Genomic DNA, 14,981 nt, shown 5'->3' on the forward strand with positions numbered 1-14,981 from the left:
CAATCCCGATCCCAAATCTGTTGTGACCGTGTCTGTGCCATACATGCACAGGACAAGAACGGATACTCAAAGCGATGATCCGTTGATCAAAGCAAAGGGCGAACAATTGAGTTCGACGAAAAAGGAGAAAGATAGTCATGTCAGTCATGTCATGTCATGTCACTTAACAATGCTACGCTAGAGAAAAGAGGGGGAAAATAAAGGCCAAGAGATCCTAGACCGGAGGAGAGAAAAGAGAAGAAAAGAATTTAGTGGTGGCGGTGGTTGGTGGTGGTGCCATCTTCGCTTGTCGTTGGCAGTAAGTAATTACTAGCATTAGTATTAGCCCTGCGGGGGGTTCAGATAGTATAACTAAATACAAAGTAGTTAGTTAGCCGAAAGGATTTCATTTATTAAGCTGGCTGACTGACTGACTGACTGCGAGACCGTTGGGGAAAGTTAAGGTTTGGGGGTGGACCGGGGTTAATTTTCCATCGTTGTACTACCGTAGTGGTATTGCAGGAATGGTTACTAATTACTCTCCTACTGTAAGAGTCATAGAATGTGGAAGGAATTGATGTATGTGTAATGATTCGGTTCTTCTTTTTCTTCTTCTAAGGGTATTGTATACATACAAACATCAATGCATCAGGGTATATAAAAACATCAAATCCAGCCGTAAACAGTTAGTAGTAGTCACACATCACACAATAATAATAATGATAATATAGAGCGGCTATTCCATGCGCCCCATGCTAACAAAGAAAAATCTAACCAAACCATGTTACAAACGCCAATCCCACTGCATCATATCGACCCCTTCTGTGAATGGCTCTTAGCAAATGTAGCTTCCGGATCCCATTCACGTTCCGCGCTATTCTGCGTCGCACTAGGCGGTCTCGGAGACGAGAAACTCATCGAGGGCCGTACATAGCGAGCCTCACGGCCATAGTGCTGTCCTCCCTTTGCCTCTGGACTACGGGCACCCATCGTCCTTGCAGGACTCGGGGACCGCACAACTGGCTCAGGGGTCTTATATGGGGGCAGACTTGATCCGGAGATCATCTCGTACGCGCGAGGATCAGGCGTCCCTCTGCGCGCATCGACAGAGACGAACTCATTTGGCTGCGTAACGCGGGCTTTGAAGAACTCGGTCCAGCCGACGAAGATAGAAGGACGTGCGTAGAGGACGAAGTTCCAGAAGCCGACCGTTGCCAGTAGAATCAGGACAGCGAGGAGGGTAGCTTTGTTCGGGACGATAGCTTCGGCTTCACTGTAACATTTCTGGATGTTGCCTTGAGTTTCGACGAGACAAGTGAGCCAAGGGGTGGCGAGTTTCATATTAGCAACGGTGGAGGTGAGATGGTTATCCATCTTGATGAAGACGACGGCGAAGAAGATGACGTTGGTCAAGATGACGAGGACCAGGGCGACACCGCGCCATTGAAGTTGCAGGACGCGGCGGACGCGACGGTAGGCTTGACGGGCTGTGACGGTGCGGACGCTGGCGGAGTAGGAAGGGAGACCGGAGCTGGTGGTAGAGGTTTCCTCGTCATAGATGGATTTAACGTAAATGTATATGCAGTACACGAGGGTGGCGAATTGGAGGAAGAGGGATGCTCCGCCGAATGCGACGACGGGCGCCCAGTAGTCTCTGTTGCTGTCGTGGACGTTGATGTGGCAGACGGTGCCGAAGCGGTAGGATACTCCAGTGAGGATGAGCATCTCAGTCAGGCCGACGGCGGGAATACCCCAACCTAAGATGAGTGCTGTCCACATGAACTTCGGGCCGAGCATGATTTCCCAGCAGACTTGGAGGTGGAAGGCTAGTGTGCGGATGAAACCTGTAGTCGCTGGTTAGTGGTTGTTGCTGGTGGTGGTGGTGGTGGTGGCTGGTGTAGAGGCATACTGAATACGACGCATACCCAACCTCCGAAGAGAAGAAGGGATCCTGTAAAGGCGCATGACAAGTCGGTGTGCATGTCATTGGGGGTGATTTGGTTGTAGCATTGCTCCGGTTTGACTCCTAGCGGGATGATGAAGGCGATCTGGGAATCGAGTCAATACAGGGTAGTTGATTCGCGATGGCAGTCTACCCACCTCCATACAGCAGATTCCCAGGGTGAAGCAGATGCTCAAATAATGTCGATGCGTCCATTTTGGGGGCAGCACAGCGAATGATACCAGGAGGAAGATGCACAGGGGCAATGTAGCGACACCAAGCCAACTGGCGACCTTGGTTTGGGAGATCAATTCTGAATGCGACAATTTTTCGTTAACTAGGATTCTCGAATACTGGCAGCAGGTAGCACTGGACTTACTTTCGCCATAGGTCCATTCTGCCAATGGGCATGGAAGACAGCAAGAGACCTTGCCATGCTCTGTGGTAAGCTCCTCACAAAACCGTCCATCAATGACTGCGACGAAGCACACGATCAGTTCTGTCACCGGCAATTGGGCCCACACTAGCAAGGGATAGCGTACATCCACCTTTCGATGGGAACAGTGACTCCTGGAGAAAAGGAGTCGGACAATATCCAGACAATGTTTCGTTGGCCATAGTGGTAGGAATCTTCGTGTATACGCGACGGATGCGATAGAGGCCCGGAGAGGGTCATGTCCTGTCCCTCGGGGGCAAATGAGTGGCGGGATTATCAACAATACTAGTGACTGTGCCAGGCGTGGTTACCCCGCGCAAGAGGCTCACGGCCGTGGAACGATTGATATCGATCGAACAGACAGCCTTGTGGTTTATTGCATGATACTAGTAGGAAGAGAGGGGAGCAAGAGGCAGGTGGGCGCGGACGGACATGGGGGGTGGGAAGGCTGATCAGATATACTAACTACGAGCTAGGGCAATGGATGATGTACCGACGACCAGAAAGATGGTCCCGTTCTGGGTACCACTAGAGGATTGGTTGGGGCACTGGTCATGGACTGATAGGAGGTCCGTTCACACAAGAGCAACGCAGCGTCGCCATGGTCTGGGACGTCGCTCATTGGGTTCTGACGATAGACGGTGGAATTCCCCTCCATGGCTCGGAACGGCGAGAGAGAGAGAGAGACTACGGTAAGGTTTGGCACCAGGGGCATTGCTGGGCTTGGTGGAGTCGCTGCAATCCATTCGACTGGCTTCGTGCGACAACGCCCATTCTGGGCAAAGAGAGACACAGGGAGCGAGTCCCAAGCTCCGTCGGGGTTCCAATTGACTGGGAGGCGCAGAGGCAGTACAGAAATCGAAAAACCAATAATAAAATCAAAAAGGAAAGTGAGCTAGCGAGTAGCATCGGGGACCAGGTGGAATTAGGAGAGGAAGGAAACGAACGAACGAACGAACGAGAGGCCTGGGAGACGGTGGTAGGGCAAAGACCACGAGCGGGGAATCAGATGCCGTCGCCGCGGACGTTGGTTGACTTGGGTTTATTCTGGTTGACACTGGCTTCGACGCCAGGATTCTAACGCCTTTGGGTAAATTGGCGATGCCTGCATCTGCATGGATCGGAGTGGTTTCGTCTTGCTGATTGGCCGTCGAAATACCGACTGGACCTGCGCCGTAGCTTTTTGCTGGGCCTTTTCGTTAAGATACTGCTTCCTTAACGGAGTCGGCTACTTACATAGTAGTTGTTGCTGGAAGAGGGGAGACCCACCCAGCCATCCATGGATCTCTCGGGGGAGGCTTCCATAATTCTCTTAGTGATGAGATAGTGAGCCATTGATTCCTCTCGGGGTATGAAACTCACTAGTTTAGGCTATCTTTTTTGAGGGGGCAAGTCATCCTAAACGTTAGTGACAAGTTATCCGCCGCCTCTTTCTGCGTGTGCTGATTTAGGGCACGATAACAATCCCATTATTTTCCAGTCTTTTTGCTGCGATAATGGGGATCTGACTGCGTCCCCATTTTCGGGCAGGAGTTGCTCTACAAAAATTTCATATCTCGTATATTATGGAGCACATCACATCGTCCCTACTGCAGGATGATTATTGGCCAAGGTTACGGATTTCATTCCCACAATCCCTCGGGAGGTAGAATTTTAGAATTTCTTGGACTGGCCAACAGCCTGCAGGAGGGAAAAAAACTCAGCAACCATCCGCGTACCTTACAGTGAGTGCCTCTGCTTAGTGCGTGGGAGGGGCTTCGTATGCAGGCAGGGGTTGAAAGGCACTTCGATCAACCTCCACTATACCCGAACCAGCAACCTTCCCAGCCACTAGAAGACTCATCCTGGTCGTTTTGAGTTCGACCGGCTTCGCACGAGTGTCGCGACAATTACTGCCTGTATCCATCATAGTCTGCAGTAGGCCAGTAGCCCTTGCCCCTGGGTGAGGGTCGACCTGCCACGAGACTCTAAACTCCCCATAGCCGGGTTTTGACTCGATAGTGATTCCATGGGAATTGAATAGTTTTTCTGTGGTCACGTTACATAACTCCCAGAATTCACTCTTTGCTATATTGCAGTTATCTTGGTTGTTTTTTCTTGCTTTACCCCCTGGTCTCTCAATCTTGAGCCATCTGATACCTGGTGTGACTCAAAATAAAGGAGATCTGCCATCTGTGCCCCTGACTGTGTAGCCACGGATTTCAGGGACAAAAAAGGTCCACTCATGAACACAATCATCAGCCTAGTAAAGTACTTTTAGTAACCCAGCACGTAAGCACAGGAGTAATGCAACTCAACAACGACGCCTCTGTCGCACTGGCATCGTCATCGGCACGGGCATCAATTGCAAAAACCCCTCCACATACCGTGTATAATCTAGATCGATGCCCCAGTGGCGGCGGGCGCATGGACCAACCGACTCCTCTAGTAATACTACATCGTGCCGCGACCGCTGGACTTGTGTCCATCGCCATCGAGATTGCATCCATTCCTCGAACTGCCACACGGACCTGCATCCAGTCTGCCGCAGCCGCATATTGGGACCAGTTAGTGCAGGTTCATCATCCCCAACAAACCCTCATCGCTAAACAGATGGTCTAGATATCCCGTTGCGCGGGAATTTGCCGCGGGTCTGATCGACATCAACCTTCTTCTTGTTCGTTAAGCAATTCACGGTAGTTGAAGTCTACCGAAGGGGACCTTCCCTCGTCCGGCTAAATTTAGGGCATCCACTCCCGGCACCGAAGCCTGGTAAACTAGTTTAGCTTCCCCTTCTTAGCTGCCTGGAGCTTTTGCGTGATCCAGTATGGATTGACGTTCCTCTAGCCTAGTTCCGGTTGATAGAAGTGGGTTTTGCACATTAGCATTGATCGACTTCGGTAGTGTTTAGCTATCAATTTTCCTCAGGAAGAACCTTGGGAACATTGGAAACTGGGTAGCGAGATTCGGTAGACCAAGCTTTTGAGAAGGGGGTATGCTTATTTCCCTCATTGGGTAATGTGGACAGAGAGCGAGCCAGCTGTTTGATGCAAGACTGGGTATATACCGATCTTCAATCTTTCTTTCAGTGGAATCTACGGTTTCGATTTCGCTTCTTCCCACAATCCCATTGTTCGTTCAGCCTATGGACTCGTGTATCTATTTCAAACACCGACCAGGAGATGGTCAGCTAGCTGGCTTACTCCATAGTCCTCACCATCTACTCCGTACACCACGACATGACAGACGTAACCACACGTGGAGAATTTCTATAAATGGCTTTGGTAATAATAGGAAATAAACATTTGCCACATTCTCTTCGCGGCTTCTAGTCTTGAGTTAAAAGTACATGACTTAGCTGGATTACAAAGTTTTTCAAATTCCCACTTGGATGGGGCCTTTTGCGAAAACGTGTTTCGCTTGGCTATCTTGCCCTCTACCCGAGTCTAGAATAGCTACCAACTAACTAACTATTTAGTTACTCCATAGCACTGACTAAGTTTGCCGGGTGGATGAAACTGTCAGTCTCCAATTATGCCTCCATCCCGTCCATCGGCATTGCTCCCGCGCATCCCGCAATACGAGAGATTAACTTGACTCTGTCAATACTAATTTATAGCTTAACCAGAGTTGCACGGGAAGTATCTCGATGTCTTTGCAGATGCCATCGATTCTCGTATCGAAGCTTCGTCGTAGAACTTTCCATCCAGAGTATACCTCGTGTCTTTTCCGCGTATTCCTGATTAGACTTTCCCAACCGGGTTTTTGCTATTGAATTCAAATTCATCTCCTGGAAGTATGTCGCTATCTTGGTAGTTGGTAGATTTGCATGAGTGATTTCTGGTCTATCATAGACTAGTGGGCAGTGCCATGCAGGTCTGGCAGCTATCTATTACAAACTATGTAGTATAATCAAGGAGTTTTTCTGGCCTACGCAGTACCTTTACATCCGTATGGTGGCAGCAAAAGCAATGCATTGCTAGTGAAACAACTAAAGCACAGACTATGGAAAATTCTGATGGTTAGTCCCTTACCCCCTGGTGACTTTGATATACTAATGAGACGATCACTACTAGTATCTACAGACACACAATAAGCAACAAACAATACGAGATGCACGCAAGAAGAGATCCCTTTGTACCCCTGACGAAAGAGGATTCAAATTCTCCTATTTGCTTATTATGTTTGGATACTATTCCCCGGGAAGGAATCCAATAGTAAGCCGGGACTACCTAAACTATAGCTCATAGGGCTGTCAGAACAAAACCTCGCCGCCAAGCCAGTTGACAGGAGACGAATCAGCGAAATGGGAGGGAAATCAATCATCCAACTGGTCGTCCGCTGGACACCCTTTCAGCTATCTGTGATGTCTGTGCTACCTCTCATTCTCGAGTTTTGACTGGTGTGCCTTTGTATACGGTCAGCTCTACTAGCGGGGCAAATCAGCCCGCAGAAGCAGCGACCGTGAAATCCCACCAGGTCATGCGATGAAGGCAAGACAAGGCACATCGGGACTCGGATGCCGCAAGAGGCAATTCTCACTCTCGCCCCCCAGCATATCCCAGCGATCCATCTCAGATCCCGCACAAAGTATCTAGCCCGTGCAACTGCGCCATCACTTGTGGATGAACGGGGCAAGCCAATCAGTCGCTGCCATCCAGCAGTGACGGTGACGGGGGCGATCATAGGCTCATCACCAGCTGACCGGTCACAACGCGTGGAGACCGACGCTCACTTGCGGTATCCACGATCTCACCTCTCCGTCTTTTGCTATGGATCTCTCACTGCTGAATGGTGATACATACGAGGCTCAGCTTGCCCTTGCACTTGCCCCTCTCCGCGCCGTGCCCTGGAGTCGGTCGCACTCGACCGTCTGATTTGGCGATCTCTGGGATCAGACGTCAACGCACAGCTCATGGAGTGGTCGAATCATGGACCTGGATCGCCTCCAAGTTTATGGTCCCTGGTCTAGACTTGCATATCCTCCAGTCTATGGAGTACTTACGGTGTACAGAGTATAGTGTTACTGATCTCGCACAACACGGAAGATGGCCGCTTCTGTCGTACAAACAAAGTACGATTCGAATTTATTCTTCTCGTTTCGAACACAAACGTGTTGCTGATACCCACTTGCCTACTTTTATGCTCCACAACAAGCGGTCACATCAGGTGGGTTTGGATGAAGCCTGTCAGTGACTCAATCATCACTACTCCGTACCAACGGCTGGTGTCCACAGCCCACTATTGCTACTGCTGCTAGGATATGACACATCGCCAAACCACAACGCAGGCTTCCATGCCCAAGCGAATGGTCTTCTTGGCTTCAAATATTCACACAGAATATTACCGTGTAGCTAGTTGGCTAGGGCTTACGCTTATGCTTACGCTTATGCGGGTCTACTGTTGTTTCGGAGTTGCTGCACGAGGCAGACAACCAGATAGACAGACAAATCGCATCATGACTACCTATCTATCTACAGGATGTTCGCAGCAACACTTGATGCACGTTGCAGAGCAGTCCATGGTTCGTCCGTCTGCGCGTCTATGTGAGTTGATTTGGAATCTTGGTCGACAAATCACACTATGTCGTCGAATTTTCTATGGCGTCGCGCGGAAAACGCTGAAAATTCCAGAAACCCGATAACAGCATCTGGGGGTAAGTTGCGATGCTGAAGCGGATGCACGAGGATGTCTTGAAAGCGATGTTTCGTTGCGGTGTGATACTGCTTGCATTTGCTTGACACTGATGGAGATGTGCAGCTATGATGATTTGTCTGCTGGACGATGGATGAAGAGCTTTACGACACGAGGCTGCGTGATTCTCTTCAAGCAGTCTTTGCGACCCTGAAATGGCTCATCATGTAGAATGCATTGCCGATGCCATCGCAGTACTCAGTAGTATAAAGCTGCAACACGACAGGACTCTCAGCGATAGCAGTGGGCAGATATCCCCTCGGCCTGCATGCTCAAGACATTGTCTCGCCAATCCTCTACATTCCTGTACATTTACAATATGGGATCGCGCGAATCCATGATCTACACGAGCAGGGAAGATACCGTAGTTCCGTTTAGTAATATGAATTCATTGATATATGACTATAAAAACCATCTCTCGACACCAGAATACCCTCGATTCAAAATATTGGCAACCTATCTTGATGCGAGTTAGCACTATGCGTCTCAACTCCCATGACATAACATTTTGCGAAATGAAAGGATATCAGAAGTCCATTTAGATCATCGAGATAGACCGAAGCCGATCTCTGACATAAGAGGTACCAGAAAAATAAAAAGTAAGGTGTGTTTCATCCTGTAAAGCAGAGCAGAGGGTAAAAAGCATAGGAGTAAAAACTAACCTAAATGTCAAATTTGCCAGCCATGTAGCTGTATCAATTAGTCGATCGCCATATAGCCGAAATCGAAGAAATCAGAGCATCATAAACTCTGCAGCAGGTCAAAGCAGCTCGCTGGCATACCACAAGGAATAAAAACCCAAGACTCAAAGAAAGTCAAATCGGAGCTTAAAAAGCTCCGGAAGGAAAAAAAATAAGCGAACCCAGCTCCCACATCACATGACCATACCCACAACAATACCAGCAAATCTGGATTCCACGTGACCCACGATCGCAAAATCCACCCAACGAAAAAATAACCTCGTCCTCCTCGAACTTTTCGATACTCGACCAGCTCACTCACAACCCGTTCGACAACCACACCCCGTCAACACCACCAATCAATCAAAATGGGTCGCCTTCACTCTAAGGGAAAGGGCATTTCGTCCTCCGCTCTCCCCTACTCTCGCACTCCCCCGAGCTGGTTCAAGGCTTCCACCGAGCAGGTTGTTGAGCAGATCTGCAAGCTCGCCAAGAAGGGTGCTACCCCCTCCCAGATCGGTGTTGTCCTCCGTGACAGCCACGGTGTTGCCCAGGTCAAGACTGTCACTGGTAAGAAACCTCCCCCCTGGAATTTCAAAAGAAAAGTTAGGGACGGGAGAGGATACTAATATATGGAATGTGTATAGGTAACAAGATCCTCCGTATCTTGAAGTCCAACGGTACGACATCACCGACAGATTATTCCCTTTCACCAGTCGCACCAGTTGCATGAGCATGTTGTGGATGTGAATATGGCAGGAATGGGCGTGAGCAGAGCAGCAGCAGCCAGGACCCGGATTGGAATATATCCGGCGATTCGATTCGAGTTATTGATGGACAACCGATACGATATATATTCTGCACGGAAGTGAAGAAGAAGAGGGACAAGAGAATGAGGTTGAAACATACCCGGAATCGTTCTCGGACTCTGCTCCGTATCGACATGGCACACTCGCAAACCTACAATTGCAGTCTCGCAATCGCAATCGCAGCAATCCCGGCTCTCTCTCTCTCTCTGCCTCCCACCATCTCTACACCACACACATGCCACAACATGTCCATAAAACTGGAGGGCACCGGAAGTTGAAACTTCCAACCCCAACTCGCAGAAATGCAGTTGGGAAGTTGGAGGTTTTCTTTTGCGTGATCCCGTATGCCTCTGCTTGGTCAAACCACAGGCTGACAGAGTGATTTTACAACAGGCCTTGCCCCCGAGCTCCCCGAGGACCTGTACCACCTCATCAAGAAGGTATGCCGATCCCATCCCCCTTCCAACCATTCAAATGAGATACTAATAATATTGGTTAGGCCGTCGCCGTCCGCAAGCACCTTGAGCGTAACCGCAAGGACAAGGACAGCAAGTTCCGCCTGATTCTCATCGAGTCTCGTATCCACCGTCTGTCTCGTTACTACAAGTCCGTCGGTGTCCTCCCCCCCACCTGGCGTTACGAGTCCGCCACTGCTTCCACCCTCGTCGCTTAAGCGCGTGCACATCTTCTTGTGCGGGGTTCGAAGTTGTTGTGGTGAAGTGGCTGTCGTTGTGGTTGATTGGGTCGATCTGGAAAGGGTTGATTCCGTCGATAGTCATGAAACAAAAATTATGACCACATACACATACCTTTCTACTATCTTTATTAGTACCGTAGTTGTGTAATTTGAGTGTAGCTGTATATCCTATCACGTATAAGTTAATATCTACTGGTTGGTATCTGTCACGACCGTATAACCTCCTTCGCAATAACATTACAAACCTCCACCCTCACCCCCGCACTCGCCAAAACATGAATCCATAATCTCTGCGAATCACTCAATCGATCATTCGCCGACTTGACTTCCACGAACATCACCTCTCCGTAGCCTTCTTTCCCCTCACCCTCACCATCACCATCACTCTTACCCTCCTCCCCACCACCATCCTCCCCATCATACACCCTCCAAACCAACAAATCCGGCACCCCACCCCCACGAGCCTGATACTCCTGCGCGACGACCCTACAAACAGCGGCGAGGGCCTCACCCGGGAAACATCTAACGATCTGAACCAAATCATCCAATTCAAAGGACCAATCGAGGCCAATAGCGCACGTCTGGCGCGGGGATTGCTCCGCATAGACAGCGCGAATCAGCCGCTCCGACTCGCCGTTGGTGATCTCCACCAGCCGGTGGTTTATCTGTGAGAGACGGGTTGGGTAGAAGGCGTCGGTGTGGAGATCGAGCGGGCTGGTTTGAAAGGGGGTTTGGAAGACGTTGGGGACGTAGGTGTAGAGGATGTCGTAGAAGAGGTAGGTGAACAGGGTTCGGATGATGCCTCCTTCGGAGTGGTAGCCCTTCCAGCCACGGTCTCGATACCAGCTTAGGCACATGCTTTCGACGCGGCATTCGCCGCCGTCGCGGGGGTCGAGCCAGATGGTGGGGCGGCCGCGTTTGGAGGTGGTGATGATAGGGGCGGTGGTGGTGGTGGTGGTGTCAGCTGGAGTTGAGGGTTGGGTTTGGGTTGGCTCGTCACGCTCGATCTGGATACCTTCAATGGTGCGTTCTGCGGGTTTGGCTAGTCTGACATGCCCGAAGTCATGCTGTTCGCGTTTCACGACTTTCAGGGCTCTTTCGAGCTTGGTGATTCGTTTCTGGAGGTCATAGTGGTAGATGAGATGGCAGTCTGGGTCCTGCAGGCCTGTTTCACAGGTTTGGAGCGCGATACGGCGCCAGTGTTTGCGCTGGCCTTCCTCGGTGCGTCCTTCAGAGGGCTTCAGGGCCCAGAGGTAGTGTTCTTCGAGGAGGGCTTTGCGCTGGTACCATGCGCCGCGGCGAGCAGCGTGGAAAAGACGCTGGGCGAGGAGTTCACAGAGGAGACGGTGCTCTTCTTCGTGCTCTTTGAAGCGGCCCAGGGGGTGGAGGCCCTTGTGGATGATGCGGGTGTATACCCATGCTGGGGAGAATCGGCGGAGGTAGGCGCCTTCGTTGTAGTCGTAGATAGTGTCTTCTTTTTGTTGTTCTTGGTGGAGGAGGGTTTTCCACCGGGGATAGACTTTGTAGGCGAGGTCTTTGACTTGGGTTAGCAGTTCGACGGTGGGAGTGCCGTTGAACTCGAGGAGGTTGTCGATTTGGAATTGCGTGCGCAGGGCGGATTCGAATTCCAAAAGGATCTCCCGTGATGGGAAGATGGAATTGGTTCGACAGACTACGTATTCTGGGAAGTTTCTGCGGGAGATCTTGGCTAGGATGATGGTGGTGAGTGATTTTTCGGTCCATTCGGTGGACCGGTAGAAGACTAGATGGACTCGTTCAAAGAGGGCACGAGGGCCGGAGGCCAGTCGGATGCAGTCTCCGGTGTAGTCGAGGATTTTCTGGATGAAGTGGTCGTCTCTGTTGTTGCCGTTAAATTTACTGTTCCAGTGCAGGCCTGTTTGTTTCTGACTTGACCGCTGAAGAGCGGTGATGAGCTCCTTCTTACTCTTCCCTGTTACTTTGGCGTCTTTCGCGAGCGTTTTCAACTCGTCGAGTAATAGGAGCGAGGACGCTTCTTCTAGCGTGGTTATCTGATCAATTTCCTCGGCGAACCTGAATTCGCCGTCTTGACCCAGCACGAAGCCCGTATCAACGGGGACGGTGTCATCCGTGGAATTTCCATCCTCAGATGCCGATGGAAGATTGCGAGCGCGGCGCAGTTCAGCTACTACTCGGGGAAGGTCTGCAATATCCGAGTAATAGCCTAGCCGGTTCACGCGGTGCCAGGCAGAGGTCTTGCGGAGGAACAGACGCACGTACCTACACAGTCAGCTTCAAAGTCTAACAAGTATGACCCAGGTAGACATACAAATACTGAGACTCATAGTCCAGTTCTCGCCACTGCCTGAACACTTCCATCTCCGCCTTATCAAAGAGATGCGCCTCCTCATCCAGCACAGTCTCCAGTGCCAGATTGAACGCATCCACGTAGATAGAACTCCGACCCTTCCGCCATGTACCGTCTCTCAGTCTCTGCCGGAGGTCCGGCTCGTTCTCGTCGTCAACTGCGCGCGAAGCTTCATATTCCTCGATTGCGCGATTGTCTGCCTGGATGGCAGGCAGGGAGGACTCGAGTTCGGTTTGACTGTTTGATGGTATTTCAGAGTCATCTCCAGCAGCCCCAACCCCAGCTTCAGCAGGGGTAGGATCGTAGTCTAGTCGCTCCGGCAGCGGTGTTTCAGAGGGCTTTATCAGCGGACTATCAGACGAGTCGGGAGTGTCTTTCTCATCGCCGGTGTCAGTCTCTTCATTGGTGGTTTTCCTGCGCTTTGCGGAAGGACGAAGAGTGTCCCAGTAGTGCAGCAGGGACATGCTGCAGCCCGAGCAGCAGCACTAACACATAGTCTGCAATGATAGCCTCTCCATTGGCATCTCGGTACTGGGAAAAGAACGTGACGCGGAAAGACACGAAGTCACCTGACCACTATATCCCGATTCGGACAAGCATCATGTCTACTTTGCACTGTTTGCACTGATGCTGATGTTGTGAAGCACAAGATGAAGCACATGCAGTCAGCAGGGCCAGTTCCATCGAATATAATCACATATCTCACAAATATCATATTAAAGCTACAAGCATATTATAGTTCAGACAAATACTAAACCATGGCCGATGACAACGTGGTAAGAATCAACCCCAAACTACCAGGAACCACACAGCACAGCACAGTACAACTTCTCCGTCGCGATCCCCACAGGCGGAGCAGTTGCAACTTGCTCCGCTTTTGTTTTACTTCTGTCTTGAATTTCTCAATTTTGTCCCCATGAACCAAATTCACCTCAATTGACGTCTGCAATTCTATTTATTCATTTTGCTTGACCGCATCCACGCATTCACTAAAAGCGTCCCCTCCTACAGCAGGCAACAGCAACAACATCTCAACCCCAACCTCAACCTAATCCTCCACCACAATCTACTACTTCTACTACCATCACTCCCTTCCCTCCGCAGAACCAACAACCATCATCACAAATACACCCACCTCTTAACCCCGAAAAAGACAAAATAATGGCTTCCGACTCCGCTGCAAACACCCCCGGTGCCGACTCCGCCGCTGCAACTCCCTCCGCCACCACCACCACCAACCCCCAAGTGCGTCCCGGCGGCGCCCCGATTAGAAGATACATGAATGAGAAGATTGTGCCGCATCTTCTTGATGGGATGACGGTCGTTGCGAAGGAGCAGTGCGTATACCATGATACCTTCTGATTGTATCCTATCCAAGTGAAGATCCTAGTAAGGATGCGGGCTAACGGTGTCTATAACATGATGATAGACCACCCAACCCCCTCCGCGTCCTCGGCGAATACCTCATCCAGAAGAGCAATGAAATCGAACAGCAGGGTGTTTCGAAGACTCCGGAGTAGACGTTCTTGTTCAATTGACCATTGGTGCGGATCCGTGATGTGTTACACGAGACGATCAACGAGCTCATACACCATCCCATAATATCTACGGTGGAATAAGGCTGGCTAAGATCTCAGTGGACGCACACATAAAAACACCAATATGTGCTGCTGTACGTGAAGCGACTACTTTCAAGGTTCATCTCATCTACATAAGAGCAACAAGGAGGAGATGATGGATGGATGCTGATCTGGTCTAGTCTACTCTAGTCGTTCAGTCTGAGACGCACCCCCACACAGATAGACCGAATCGTTGGGTTTTGGATAGCTTTGACATACGGGGGGAGTTGCTTGCTCGCTAGCTGTGGGTTCTCATTTCTTGGGGCAGTGAGTGAGTGTATCCTCGACCGTATGGTGCTATCTATTGGGCTCAATTAGGTGGAGATAATGCGGTTATGAGAATATGATTTGGATGGAAATGTACGATTAGCTTGGTGGCTAAATATCTGTTGTCTTGAGGATATTAGGCACGGGTTTGCTTATGGGTAGGGCGGTCACTGGAGACTGCATGTCACCTAGATACCAGACATCGGATAAGACTCTTGCTTACACGTCTATATTCTCTCTACGCCCCAAACGAGGGTTCAGTTTCTCCATGTAAGGTACGGAATGCTAAAGGGAACACAGCGAGAACAAATCTGAAACAGAACGAATTGATTCCCTAGTCCCAAACGCAACGGAAATATCTATGTAACAACAGATATCAAGCATGCTGCCCTGCAGTTAGCCATTATGAAATGATTGTGGGAAAATAAATAGAAAGAAGAAGAAAAAAGAACAAGAGACACCCGTAGATGTCCCCTGCTCTCAACCTAGGTCAATCAGAGCATAGTAGCATTCTGATATTCATATTTTCGAT

General features: G+C 50.2%; 4 protein-coding genes across 4 annotated transcripts; 2 read left to right on the forward strand and 2 right to left on the reverse strand.

Annotated features, from left to right (window-relative positions):
- Positions 1 to 638: 638 nt before the first annotated feature.
- On the reverse strand, positions 639 to 2,758 carry gprM. Its single transcript, XM_025529888.1, has 5 exons — positions 2,464 to 2,758; positions 2,301 to 2,396; positions 2,080 to 2,234; positions 1,889 to 2,027; positions 639 to 1,823 (listed from the first exon to the last, which is right to left on the reverse strand). The coding sequence occupies exons 1-5, from the start codon at positions 2,537 to 2,539 to the stop codon at positions 787 to 789; spliced, it is 1,503 nt and encodes a 500-aa protein (XP_025383368.1). The 5' UTR covers positions 2,540 to 2,758; the 3' UTR covers positions 639 to 786.
- Positions 2,759 to 9,004: 6,246 nt separating this feature from the next.
- On the forward strand, positions 9,005 to 10,322 carry BO83DRAFT_382314 (40S ribosomal protein uS15). The gene is made up of 4 exons (XM_025532200.1): positions 9,005 to 9,280; positions 9,358 to 9,390; positions 9,913 to 9,959; positions 10,019 to 10,322. Exons 1-4 carry the CDS (start codon positions 9,079 to 9,081, stop codon positions 10,190 to 10,192), a joined length of 456 nt encoding a protein of 151 aa, XP_025383369.1. The 5' UTR covers positions 9,005 to 9,078; the 3' UTR covers positions 10,193 to 10,322.
- Positions 10,323 to 10,422: 100 nt separating this feature from the next.
- BO83DRAFT_370089 (uncharacterized protein) lies at positions 10,423 to 13,053 on the reverse strand (the record flags this gene model as incomplete). Its single annotated transcript, XM_025529889.1, has 3 exons — positions 12,525 to 13,053; positions 10,623 to 12,475; positions 10,423 to 10,559 (listed from the first exon to the last, which is right to left on the reverse strand). The coding sequence occupies exons 1-3, from the start codon at positions 13,025 to 13,027 to the stop codon at positions 10,423 to 10,425; spliced, it is 2,493 nt and encodes an 830-aa protein (XP_025383370.1). The 5' UTR covers positions 13,028 to 13,053.
- A 671-nt stretch (positions 13,054 to 13,724) lies between these two features.
- BO83DRAFT_431421 (DPY30/SDC1 family protein) lies at positions 13,725 to 14,083 on the forward strand (the record flags this gene model as incomplete). Its single annotated transcript, XM_025535579.1, has 2 exons — positions 13,725 to 13,900; positions 13,993 to 14,083. The coding sequence occupies 2 exons, from the start codon at positions 13,725 to 13,727 to the stop codon at positions 14,081 to 14,083; spliced, it is 267 nt and encodes an 88-aa protein (XP_025383371.1).
- Positions 14,084 to 14,981: the final 898 nt, after the last annotated feature.

Source organism: Aspergillus eucalypticola, assembly GCF_003184535.1.
Source record: "Aspergillus eucalypticola CBS 122712 chromosome Unknown BO83scaffold_34, whole genome shotgun sequence".
NCBI lineage: Eukaryota > Fungi > Ascomycota > Eurotiomycetes > Eurotiales > Aspergillaceae > Aspergillus > Aspergillus eucalypticola.

Coding starts and splice junctions, on each gene's coding strand:
- gprM (XM_025529888.1), bottom strand. CDS start 2,539: ATGGCCAACGAAACATTGTCTGGATATTGTCCGACTCCTTTTCTCCAG. Junction 2,397..2,463: donor GTTCCCATCGAAAGGTGGAT/GTACGCTATCCC, acceptor GCTTCGTCGCAG/TCATTGATGGACGGTTTTGT. Junction 2,028..2,079: donor TGGGAATCTGCTGTATGGAG/GTGGGTAGACTG, acceptor CTCGATTCCCAG/ATCGCCTTCATCATCCCGCT.
- BO83DRAFT_382314 (XM_025532200.1), top strand. CDS start 9,079: ATGGGTCGCCTTCACTCTAAGGGAAAGGGCATTTCGTCCTCCGCTCTC. Junction 9,391..9,912: donor CCGTATCTTGAAGTCCAACG/GTACGACATCAC, acceptor ATTTTACAACAG/GCCTTGCCCCCGAGCTCCCC. Junction 9,960..10,018: donor TGTACCACCTCATCAAGAAG/GTATGCCGATCC, acceptor AATATTGGTTAG/GCCGTCGCCGTCCGCAAGCA.